Raw genomic sequence first — 11,445 nt, 5'->3', positions numbered from 1 at the left:
AGCTGTAGGTTAGCATTTCTGAGCTTAGTCCTTATATACACAGAGAAACTGTAACAGACCCTGAAAAAAAATGTACATATTTTATTGGGAGCTGGGACAATGGACAGAAGGGCATCTACAAATTTTAAGAAAACATAAATGCTTAATATTTTCCTTTCCCTAAACTCCCAGTCTGGGAAAACTTTGTAGACTATGCACTTCTATAGACAATAAGCCAAGTCTCAAAATTACCAAACTGAGCTAATGCTTCCAAAAGCCTAGAGATTTCTTTACAGATTTAGTAATCCTATTAAAATACTTCTGGTGGGAAACCAGTCATTTTAATAGGAAAGGTGCATTCAGTATTGTAAAACATTTGCAATATACAGATTTTACAGTAAGTAATACACACTGTAGATCTACAAAAGTTTTTTAATAAGCTTGGCTCTTTATCTCACGATCCTCTTTAAATAAATATTTAACAAAAGAATCTCCCTTCTAACAATGGAAGTAAGACCACAGATAAAAAGAGTATCAAGCGTGTTGCAGAAATGCTACAACAAAGCCCCTTTCACCCGCCAGTCTTGTGACAGCAAATCCTGCAGCTCTTCTTCATCTTCACTGCCAACATCCTCCTCCTCTTTCTCTTGTGCTGCCCTTAATCTCATGGCTTCCTTTAACTTCTCCTTCATCTCGTCCTGGCGGTTCCGCAAAAGCTCGACACGGCGGTAGCATTCACTGTTGGAAAGGGAAACACCTGTAACATCTGGGGCCTTTCTGTATTGATTTGATATCTCCAGTGCTGGATTTTGCTTCTACAACTTTGGATTAAGAAGCTTTACAGATTCCCATCAATGGCAAAGAAATAAGCTTTGAAGATGCTAGTGCACCTTCTCAGTGTTCACCAAGTGAAAATGGACTGAGAAGAGAGGTGTGATCAGTTCTCTAGCAATGAGATCTAATCCAAATACTTAACAACTGCATTACAGTCACAAACCATTTTTCAAAAAGCACAGAACCAATATCCACTTCCACACAAGAGGAACACATTTCTTTGCTCTGTTTATGGTTTTCATGAGAGAAAGGTGTGACATCAATTATTAATTTTGATAACTTAGTGGTGGCATCTCTGAAAATAAAAAAAGCAGGACAAAGTGTTCAGATTCTTCATCTGCTTTCTCTGTGCTGTAACAGAGCATTTTAAGTAAACACAATCCAAAGGCTTCAAGTTTCCATTTACTTAAAAAGTTATGTCTTTGAATTGTGTCTTATAACTATTCTAGCCATTTTAAACAGGATATTTTTTTGAAAATGCCAAGTAGTACCAGCCTGATGTAAATTCACCTTTGCCCCTTTCATTCTTACTTGCTCAGAAGGGTCAAGATGGAGGGGTTACTATCTCAATCCTGTTTCCCCTGGCATATGAACAATATGATTTTTACAGGCAGTCATAGCTGAAGATTTGAAAGCCAAGGAATTTATTTAATTTTCAACTTAATTTTAAATAGTCTCCATTTAAATAACTCAAAAGTTACAAAAAGTATTTAAAAATCTATTTGGAACTTTTATTTTGGGGAAAAATCATTACAGTAATATACTTGAAATACTCTACAAATTTCTTAATTTGGCTCTGTTACCTACAGCAGCCTTATCTAGTGAGAAAAATAAATCCTCTAAGAGAGGAAGGTTTAGCTCAAGCCCTCTCCAGAATTACACTAACATAGTTAAAAGACATGCCTGTAATAACAAAGTTCAGTTTGAACCCAGTGCTTTTGTTGCCATACACTTATTATGTGCAGCATGTAAATCTGCCCAGATGGTTGAAGTGCTGCTTTAATTTCTAGTGTCTTCTTTTTGTTGCATCTCCTTTTCAGTAGCTGCAATTATCATTATCATTGTTAATATCAGTGTGCTGAGCTACATGAAAATGGTAACAAACTGTTCCACTGAGCTGAATCTGAGGTTACTGGAGTTTAAACCAATGCACATCCAACCACCACAGCCACCCTTTCAGCAAAACAAAACTAAACAAACCACTTCATGTAATGAAGTGCATCACTTCACAGAAACCTTTAAGTAAACTTTTACTAGAATCAAAGAGGGTTTTCCACAAGACAGGACATTTTCAGTACAGGAGATGTTTCTTTAAAATGTTCACATAAATTCTACATCAATAAAAATCCCCAGGGAAATACAAATTAAGACACTGAGACATTTAACAGGAGAAGAGGTACAGTTTGTTCCAAGAATTTGCCTTGTGTACTTTCAGTGATTCCAGTGCATTCTCTCTTTGGAAAAAGTTACATAACTTTGTACCAAAATCCATGTCTTTATTAGGTATCATTCTGCAATTTGAGAGTCTGTCCTTACTCCTTACCCTGGCCAATACTCAGATGATTAATGAAAGGCAGTATCACAGATTAAAAGTGTTTTTATCACTCTAGTCAAAGAGCAATTCATTACTGCTGGAGAACAGAGAATTTGAGGAAAAATTGATCTACTTACATCTGCTCATCAATTTCTCCAATCTGGCGATCTAGTCGTCCCTCCTCATCATCTTCTGCCACTATTGCTTCTGAAATCTAAACCAGAAAAGCAAATTTAGAAAATCCACCTTCATCCTGAATTCCACTTCCAACCCTTTACAATGTCTGTGTCCTCCCCTGCTCCCCTCTACCTCAAGTCAATCTCCTCTATGTATATTCCCATCTTCACAAGGGCAAATACAGAAAAAAAAAATTGTCTGGTTTAATTTGAAATGCAAATGCTTTTTCTTAAAATCAAAAGTAGTTTGGCTTCTTTGGGGTTAATCTTCAGAAATTTTCAATACACTATGATTTGAAACTGAACATAAACTACACACACACAGTCTTAGGTTAAAATGGGAACTCTTTCCCAGGGCTTGGGACTTAAATACACACCACTTACTGAACATACTGTTTAAATTTCCCACTAGATCCCGAAGTGTTTCTAACCTGTTATTTTTTTCAGCATATACTTTCTCAAATCTGAATGTCTGGGAGATGCTATGCAATCAATGGTCCACGCATAACTGAGAAGATTCCTCCTAAACTGAAGAATTATCTGAATGGCTTATGCTAGCAAAATGTATCCACCACTGCTTTTGTATGAACATTTGCTCTGTTTATAGTGCTGACTGCTTTAAAATGAGCAATGATACATTTTTCTGCACCACTTTTCTCAGCAGTTGACATATGATTAACTATTTACAATTAAAATAATTAAAAGGATAGTAAATACTCTAGGGGAAGACTGAAAACACCAGGTAATCTGTAGTACAGTTATATATTATACACAAGGGCAGATGAACACCTGCTGCAGGAAGACTTTCCATGCAATGGTAAAGAGTGAAAAATGGAAGTACAGAAAAACTGTGGCAAATTTACGTGTCTCAAACTCTTTTGTCACTTTCCCAGATTTTGGAGTTCCTTTCCAGTACATTAAATTAAACGTGAAATCCGGGTTACCTACATTTTATACTTTTTTTTAAAAGAGAGACAAATGGGTAGTGTTTTTAAAAGTTAAAACGTGAATACAGATTTAAAGAAGAGCCCACCATTGTGTGTCCTGTTTGGATACAGGACACTGATCTGAGGTATATGCTAGTTAAATAGTATTTAAATAAAATACAGTGTAACAAATGTAACTAGATACATATGATTGGATCTTGATTAAAAGTTTTCAACTTAATTTCCTTTAAGTGGAAAATACAAGGAATCCTTTGCTCATTTATAAAGTGCATTTAACCACACAATGCATTGAAACAAACAGCTGACAAATGCAGATGTCAGCCATTCTGCAGAGCTGCATGAAACTGTTGTTTTCCTTATTGTGTATAGTATTTAGAATCAATAAATATAGATTCCATTACTTACTGTGTTGACCTGTCGCATTGCCTTTTGAAATTCATCCCATTCTTTGTCCATCTGATCCTTTGGAGCATCAACTTTTCTCACCTAAGGAACATGAAAATTTATAGATTAACAATTTAAGTCTAATGACTCTTTGGGGCACTGTAAAAAAAAAAGCCAGGAGAAACAGGAAAAATTATGCTGTGTTAGCAGAAAAGTCTGGTTGATGTACTTCATTTTAAGTAATGGATATGAGTGAGAGTGCAGCTGCACAATGGTTTCGGAAGAAAAATCTGAGTCTACTCCTGGATTAAAGCAACATCTGTGACTGCAGCATTAAAGAATAATTATTGACTAAAGGTGGCTGGTGTGGAATGTCTGGACTAACAAAAGTGAATTTGATGGTCTGTCATTTCACTGCGTCAGGTGGTAACTATTAAATTCTTCTGTAAGCTGCCTGTACAATTGCATACAGTAGCCATTTCACAAGCCAAAAAGCCGTGAGTTGTTTGCCTTTGGCATAACGTAAAGTATCAAATTTTTCAGTCACTAGTCTGCTGGTGTTAGGTAGCCTGACTGCATTTCAAATCTAGTCTAATTTTGTTGGCTAACAGAAAAAACTGTACAGCTACAAACCAATTTTAATGACATGCAAAGCTTTTTATTCTGTGATAGATGGCGTTTAGTACTACAACATGAAGTTTGAAAAAGTAGTAGTGGTAAGAACATGTTTAAGATCTACAGCCAAGGTAATCAAAGCCAGATTGTGCTTTTAATGCAAATAAATAAACAAGATAGTCTACCTGTGTAATTGAAACTTCCACAATTCAAGACTGGAAGATGTGGCATATAATGTATTTTAGAGGACAGATTATGCCTGACTCAGGATTGGGTAGAAATTATATAGCTAGGAGAACTAAGCAATTTGAACATAGTAAGTCATGACACCATCTTTTTGCATTAGTTTTATTTTCTCTTTATTCATTCTGCTCTTTTGGTGACATGTCAGTCATCACCTTAGTAAAGACAACAGTTTGGTGCATTTTGTTCCTGAGTGATTAAATTTTGTTCCTGAGTGATTATACAAAATTAAGTAGTATGAATTAAGTTTATAGAACAAATTAGAAGCTTCCAAGCAAACTCATACTGGGAAGTAATAGTCATCATTTCATTTTTCTGTTCTGTTATTATTTCTATCATATGTGTATGTACTGTGTTATTATGCATTGTGGTTGTCTTTTGTAATTCATAATTATTTGTATTTCTTACAATAAATTTAAAGCGCTAAAGTTACTACTTTTTCTTGAAATATTTATCTAATCCAGAATTTATATGCTTTACAAATACCTGATGCAAATAACAAGCATTTTTCACGCCCCCATTCTCCCTTTCAAATGCCCAGTTAATTATTAAAATAATTATTTTGTGTATGATTCCAACACGGAACCACCACAGCCATCTCAATATAAGTGATGGCACAAACATTTTCCTTCCTCTGAGTATTAGTTACACTCAGAAAGGGCTGAGTCTGTGCAAGCAATTCAGGGAAGAGCTGACTGGACCACTTGTAAATGTATCAGTGGAGGCAATAACAAGAACAAAGGAACAAAGGTCACTAAACACTGTCCTGAAACTAAGTATTTGAAAAATTTAATACTTCAATTAGACACAAAAAACCAAAAACAAAAGAAAACACCAAACAGACAAAGCATGGCTTTTTCATCTACCTATTTTAATATTTGAACTATCATTATTTAAAACTATTCACTATGGCAACACATGGGCATGAGTAGTGCCAAAAGAGTCTTGCCAGAGCAAATAAGACTCCTAAGCTTGTTAGCTGGGGCCAGTGGGACTAACTGAACATGAAGAAGCATTATTTGGAAGGTCTCCAAACTAGATCTTATGGCTTGGCCTCACAATGCCATACACCAGCAGCCTTACACTGTGTGAAGAATGAAATACACTCAAAGAAAATAAAAAATATTTAAGCCTACAGCACTATATTTCAATAAAGAAAGTAAGAAAGCCATCAAATCTGTGGCAAATTTAAAAAAACAAAACAAAAAAAGGTTTGTTTTTCAAATACCAGTGTTTATTTTGATCCTCGTTTGGCACTGTGCAAGTTGAAGGAAGTATGAATGTATTTGATCACAATTTCAAGTTTTTTAGTTGTGGGATTTTTTTGAGAAACAAGATGAATACCCACATCTCTCTTCTATTCTGAACATCATAAAACCCCAAACTGGTAAAAAAAAAAAAAAGAGGGCTGAAGACCAAGTTCACTCTTGTGATGTAACCAGTACTACAGCATGTGCCACAACAGAGCTATTTTCATTCCAACAGGATGCACCCTATCAGTCACATAGTAACAACACTTTTCAGCAGGATCTCACAAAGGACTTATAGAGCTGTTATATTCCCAATTCCAAAGCAAATTTGAACATACAAATTAAGTGAATTGCTTTTCCTGGGATGACTCACAGAAATAAAGGTAGATTGTCAATATCTCAGTTCAGTATTCCAACCAACAAATGACACTTCTTTAAGAGCCACAGAGGAACCATAATCAAAAATACTTTCCAAGAGATGATTTTAACAAGATCTTCCTGCCAACCTCCATCCCTTTTCAAGTTTTCTGATTCACACAGAATGAATGCTTAAGGCTGCACCAGAGGAGGGTCAGACTGGGCAGTAAGAAGCATTTAGCCTATTCTAGTCTAAATAGTTCAGTCATCTTCTTATATGCAAGTATGACTGATTACCTGGAAAAGCATCCTTACTACTCACAAAATCTTTACAACTGGCAGAAATAAATCTAGTAGCATAAAATGAGTAGATCACTTACTTTTGCGTCCACTTCAGGATCATCAAAGAAACCTTCTGGCAAAGCTTCAGCAGTATTTTCTTTCCTGAAATATTTAATTATTATTAGCCCAAGTTAACAATATCTGCTTTATTGCAGAGTTAAAAAGATTCAAGAATTAAATTCATAATCCTTTGTGTAAGTTTACAGAAACACAGCAAGATTTTTAAGCCCTTAGTTTTATCTACAACCATCAAAATCTTCAGCTTTGTCTTTACTCATTTTGAAGGAACTGCACAGAAAGGTTTAAATCTCACTGACAAAAAAAAAGCTGAAGGTTACTCTTCTTAAACTATTCCTTTCAGTGTGCTGAACACCCAAAGATTGTAACAGCACAGTTGCTACTTCTGAGAGACTAAAGCACTGTCTAAAGGAGTGCTCAAGTGAGCTGAACCATTACTACAGAAAAGCAGTTTCCTTTAAACAGTGGAAAGCAGTTAAGCTTTTTTTTTTTTTTTTTAAGCATTAAGTTCCCGCAGTACCCTGTGTTAAAATTTGCAAAGAGATGACAAACAGACTCTGTATGACATTGTTCCATCTCTTCTCCTGTCCCTAGGCTGCAAGATACCTGTCTGAAATAATGCTTAAGGCTGACACGTATACAAACTATTCTGAATGCAACCTAGCAATAAGTTTACATTTCTAAGTGATCACAGTCTCTATTTCCTGTAAGATAAATGTTTATTTACAGTTCCTAAGATTATCAGTATTTCATTTGACTGCTTACCTTTCAACTACCTTCTCTTGTATCTCTGCTTTCTGTATGGATCCTGAATGGGAAACTATAGGAGCAGTCGGAGTTTTGGTGTCAAAAAAGTCTGTAGGAAAGGACAGAAATCTGTGACAAAAAGAACAGCTGTTCAGACATTTCCAAAAATTCCTACTAGACAGGAATTTCAGTTAGTACCTTACTGAAACAAGGGAAGAACAGCCAGATGTTACTTCCCTTGGCACAACAATATAAAATCAATAAACAACCACCAAACAATAATGAGATTCTTTGACAGTTTATCTCTACTTGCAGTATTACACACTCTCACCATCACCTAATTACCCATCACCTAATGGCAATAATTAAAAGAAATAAAATAAAAACCTTTCATCATCAGCTAAATCACAGGTTCTCCTTACAGGATCACTTACTGTTTCAGTCAGCATTACCTGCAGGCAGAGAATTAGCTATTACTTCTTGAGTTGGAGGTGGAATTTCAGTTTTATGCACAACAAAAGATTTGCTTGACTGTTCTTGTTCCTCCTCTTCCTCATCGTCGTCATCATCGTAATTCCCTGACAATAAACTGGGACCTGGGCCCTTGGAAAGCTGTACACGGGTGCTGTCTTGCTCTGCTTCATCAAAAAAATCTGCTGGCAGCCTGGTAAAGAGCCCACAACACAACTGTTTGAAACTGCACACCAATGACTCCAGTCCAGTCCCTCTGTGAGCAGTACAGGCTGTGAGATACTGAGCAAGTGAACTGCACAGCAAAAACACAGACACTGTCTGAGGGCAGCACACACTTGGGTTTTAAGTTCCCCAGAAATGCCCAGGTTAATTCTAAAAACACATTTTAGATCCATTCTGCATATCTGCATATTCACTATCAGAAACATTAATAAAAATAACCAGTAACAAATTGGAATGGTGGTTATTCTTTTTCCACCTACTAAGCAATTTGCTACTTATTACGGGTACCTACTGCTGTCCAGGACTGCAATTTAAAACAGACACACAGGTTCATCAATGAGAAAACACAGATTTGCTAGAATAGCTGCAGCTTGCAAGCCAAACATTTTTCCACTTTATATTTTAAACTAAACATACCAACAAGTTAAAAAATGGACAAATCTCTCAAGTGTTGATTTTGCACACTAACTCAAATTCCTACAAGGAAACAGCATGTACCTATGCAAGCTAGTAATTTATCCTGTGAAGTGTAGAAGAGACCCACAGGTGTCACCTGACATCTGCCAACCCCACAAAGATGTCCAAATACCATCAGAAATTTTTAGGGGCAGTTGAGATGCTTTACCCAACCCCTTGAAGTCAAATACAGCCCTATATTTGTACAAGTTCAACTGCAGCATATGCACCCACATGAATTTTAGGTGACAAAAACCATCCTAATGAAGATCTGTCATTTCTTAGAAGTTTTTGTTAATAAATATAATTTAATTATACATTCAGAGTTGTCTTAATTTCAGACTGCCACCTCTTCTGTAGGATGTCTGCATTATTAGAGTACATGCTACTATTTAGTTATGTTCAAGCTGTTTAATAGCACACGTCAATCCTTTAAAGTCTGTCAGTGACAGGAAAAGAATTCCTGTTTTCTCACACAGTCTTAAGAGTTGATACAATTATCTCCACCCAGGAAGATGCTGCCATGTTCAGGAATATACAACTCTGTCAGAAAACAGGCAGAAGCAGGGATGTGCTAACTCTGAACCTTTGCCCTTGTCTAGGATGCAGAGATAAGGAAGAGCTGGGTGGGAATGCAGCCATTGGTAGTTAGAAAAAAATTTGTATGTAATAACAAGATCTACTTACCCTGAAGAAGATGTGTGTGGCTTTTCATCTGTACCTGTACAACAGCCAAGAGTTACTTCTTAAAATCCACACTTTTAAAAGAAACATCCCTAAGACTTCTATGACAGCACCAAGCCCCCAAATGCATGTGTATTTAACATATCTCATATATTTACGTGTCTGGCAGCACCAAGGGAAAAAATTCACTGTTTTTCCTTTGGCAAGAACTTTGCTGCATGGTTTGAGGAACATCAGTGACTTGATCTCACTAAAAAGGAAGAACACCACTCCTAGGCAAGTGTTCCTACTGCTTAATTTACACTGCTTCTCGATCTATTTGGGCCAAGCCCACAGTTCCATGAGTTAATTTAACCCAATAATCCAGAAGAAAACAAGGTAAACTTGTTTAAAGCACCTTTAAAGCACAGTTTTCTCCTGACACAGAATTCAGAGAAAGAGCAAGCAAACTTCTTCCCTTTTCAGCAGCAACAGGCTGACAGTAACTCAACAGTCTGATGTATTCATAGTCAGTTCCACAGAAGCAAAACAAAACAAAACCATTCAAGATGTAAAATGGATGGATTCTGGCAAGCATTTCTCTCTCATTACCTTTTACTCTCTTTAAGTCTGTATTTTCTGTCTCAACTGTTTTTCTCTTGACAGGATGAGACGATGTGGCAGAAGCTGAGCCAGTGGCTGTCTGCTTTGTGCCTTTTAATTCTGCAACTTTCTGTAAAGAAATAAAAATTCAGGACATATTACTAGCAGTAACTTCTGGATTGCAGCTTAAAATACAGAGCTTTTACAACAGCTCATCAAAGTGAGCTAATACCTTTCTAGAACAAGATCTCTGAAACAGACACCACAGGTACCAAAACAAAGACCAGTGTTTCTGTCAGCCTCTGGAATGATGTGACATGGAGGAAGAGGAACTGACACACACAAGGGAGGCTGAACCAGTAAGAAAGAAAAGACTCAGAGCAGTGACACTGACAGCAGTAATGCAGTGGATAAAAAAGAGCAGGAAGGCTGGATTTATTCTAAGGTCCTGGAATAGTAAATGTTTTAAAATTAAAACACATCACTTCAACAGCATGAGAGACATTACCCTGCCTTGCCACAGTCATCTAGTCTGAATGCAGGCAGTTAACTGGAAGTACCTGTAAAATTAAACAGTCTTCCAGTTTTTGCTAAGAAGTAACACCAGAACTTAAAAGGATTTAAAAAAAAAAAAAAAAAAAAGACGCATCCAAGTTAAAAACTCCCTGACTTGCTTTACAAGTTCTTCATCTTTACTGCTGAATTACAAAGAAAAAAAAAGCGTATTTTCTTAACCCCGCATAAGCTGTCACTTGTCAGCTCACAGGTCCCCGAGCAAGCCCGGCGATGGGGTGGGGGCCAGTCCGAGCTGCAGACAAGTGCCAGCCAAAAGCTGTCGCTAAGGTGGGAACAGCTTCCCCTGAGGAGCGGACCCTGATGGACACGGGAGCCGTTCTCAAGGGCTGCCTTTTCAACCCCGCACAGAGAACAGAGCCCAGACGAACAGCCATGCCGGCTCCCCCCCTCATCCCGGCGGGCGCTCCCGGCCAGGCCCCGTTCCGGCGGCGCGGCCTCTCCCCAGTCCCTCCCTTCCCAAGGGCTGTCCCGGGGCTCCCGAACAACAAAGCCCGGCCGAGACCCGCACCCTCCGCTCACCTCCCGGTGCTGCTTGCCCAGGACGTGCGTCTGCCACAGCAGCTCGCCCTTCACGGGCGCGTTGCACAGCGAGCAGCTCAGGTGTCCCAGGCTGTTGTACGTGCCGGCCGCGTTAAGGGAAGCACCGTGCGGGGCGCGGACCCCCTCCCTCCATCCATCCCTCCCTCCCCGCCGAGCTCTAGAGAGCCCGGTGCCGAGGATATTTGGCGAAGGGCGAGTCGATGCGCTTCTTGCCCGCGTTCTGGCGCTGCTTCTCCCTCATGAGGCGCCGCAGCTCCTCCTGCCGCACCTGCTTCCGCCCCGCGCCCGCCCCGGCCGCCGCCATCTTTGCCCGCGCGCGGGGCGCTGGGGCGGGGCCGGCGCGCGCCGTGACGCACCGGGAGCGCGCCGGGAAGGGGCGGGGGCGGCGGAGGAGGAGAAAGGATGGATTAAAGGATGGATTAATGGATGGTTCTGTCTCCTTCGTCACCTTCCTCGGAAAGTTCCTTAGTTAAGCCTTTGGAGCA

The 11,445-nt window shown here is 38.8% G+C and overlaps 2 protein-coding genes across 11 annotated transcripts in view; one reads left to right on the top strand and one right to left on the bottom strand.

Annotated features, from left to right (window-relative positions):
- The window catches only part of LOC130250434 (poly(rC)-binding protein 3-like), a 485,448-nt gene extending 480,304 nt beyond the window's left edge, over window positions 1-5,144 (top strand). For 9 of the 10 annotated variants that reach the window (XM_056486140.1, XM_056486154.1, XM_056486157.1 and 6 more), the window contains one exon: window positions 2,971-5,144. In XM_056486140.1, coding sequence (XP_056342115.1) covers window positions 2,971-3,031 — 61 coding nt within the window. In that variant the 3' untranslated portion in view covers window positions 3,032-5,144. The remainder of the gene's footprint in view (window positions 1-2,970) is intronic. The other variant, XM_056486149.1, reaches the window with a different exon arrangement.
- ZNF830 (zinc finger protein 830) lies at window positions 62-11,303 on the bottom strand. The gene is made up of 10 exons (XM_056486158.1): window positions 11,143-11,303; window positions 10,940-11,039; window positions 9,854-9,974; window positions 9,266-9,299; window positions 7,879-8,090; window positions 7,445-7,535; window positions 6,700-6,763; window positions 3,876-3,956; window positions 2,485-2,561; window positions 62-717 (listed from the first exon to the last, which is right to left on the bottom strand). The coding sequence occupies exons 1-10, from the start codon at window positions 11,262-11,264 to the stop codon at window positions 534-536; spliced, it is 1,086 nt and encodes a 361-aa protein (XP_056342133.1). The 5' UTR covers window positions 11,265-11,303; the 3' UTR covers window positions 62-533.
- Between the last annotated feature and the right edge of the window lie 142 nt (window positions 11,304-11,445).

Source organism: Oenanthe melanoleuca, chromosome 2 (assembly GCF_029582105.1).
Source record: "Oenanthe melanoleuca isolate GR-GAL-2019-014 chromosome 2, OMel1.0, whole genome shotgun sequence".
In the NCBI taxonomy this organism is placed as follows: domain Eukaryota; kingdom Metazoa; phylum Chordata; class Aves; order Passeriformes; family Muscicapidae; genus Oenanthe; species Oenanthe melanoleuca.
This window is presented reverse-complemented; position numbering and strand designations above follow the sequence as displayed.

What these genes read in the sequence shown, in the direction of transcription:
- ZNF830 (XM_056486158.1), bottom strand. Translation starts at nt 11,264, where the DNA reads ATGGCGGCGGCCGGGGCGGGCGCGGGGCGGAAGCAGGTGCGGCAGGAG. An exon ending in AGCTAATTCTCTGCCTGCAG is followed by an intron (nt 7,536 to 7,878) that starts GTAATGCTGACT and finishes CCTTTCCTACAG; the next exon opens with ACTTTTTTGACACCAAAACT. An exon ending in GGAGAAATTGATGAGCAGAT is followed by an intron (nt 718 to 2,484) that starts GTAAGTAGATCA and finishes CCTTTCCAACAG; the next exon opens with TGAATGCTACCGCCGTGTCG.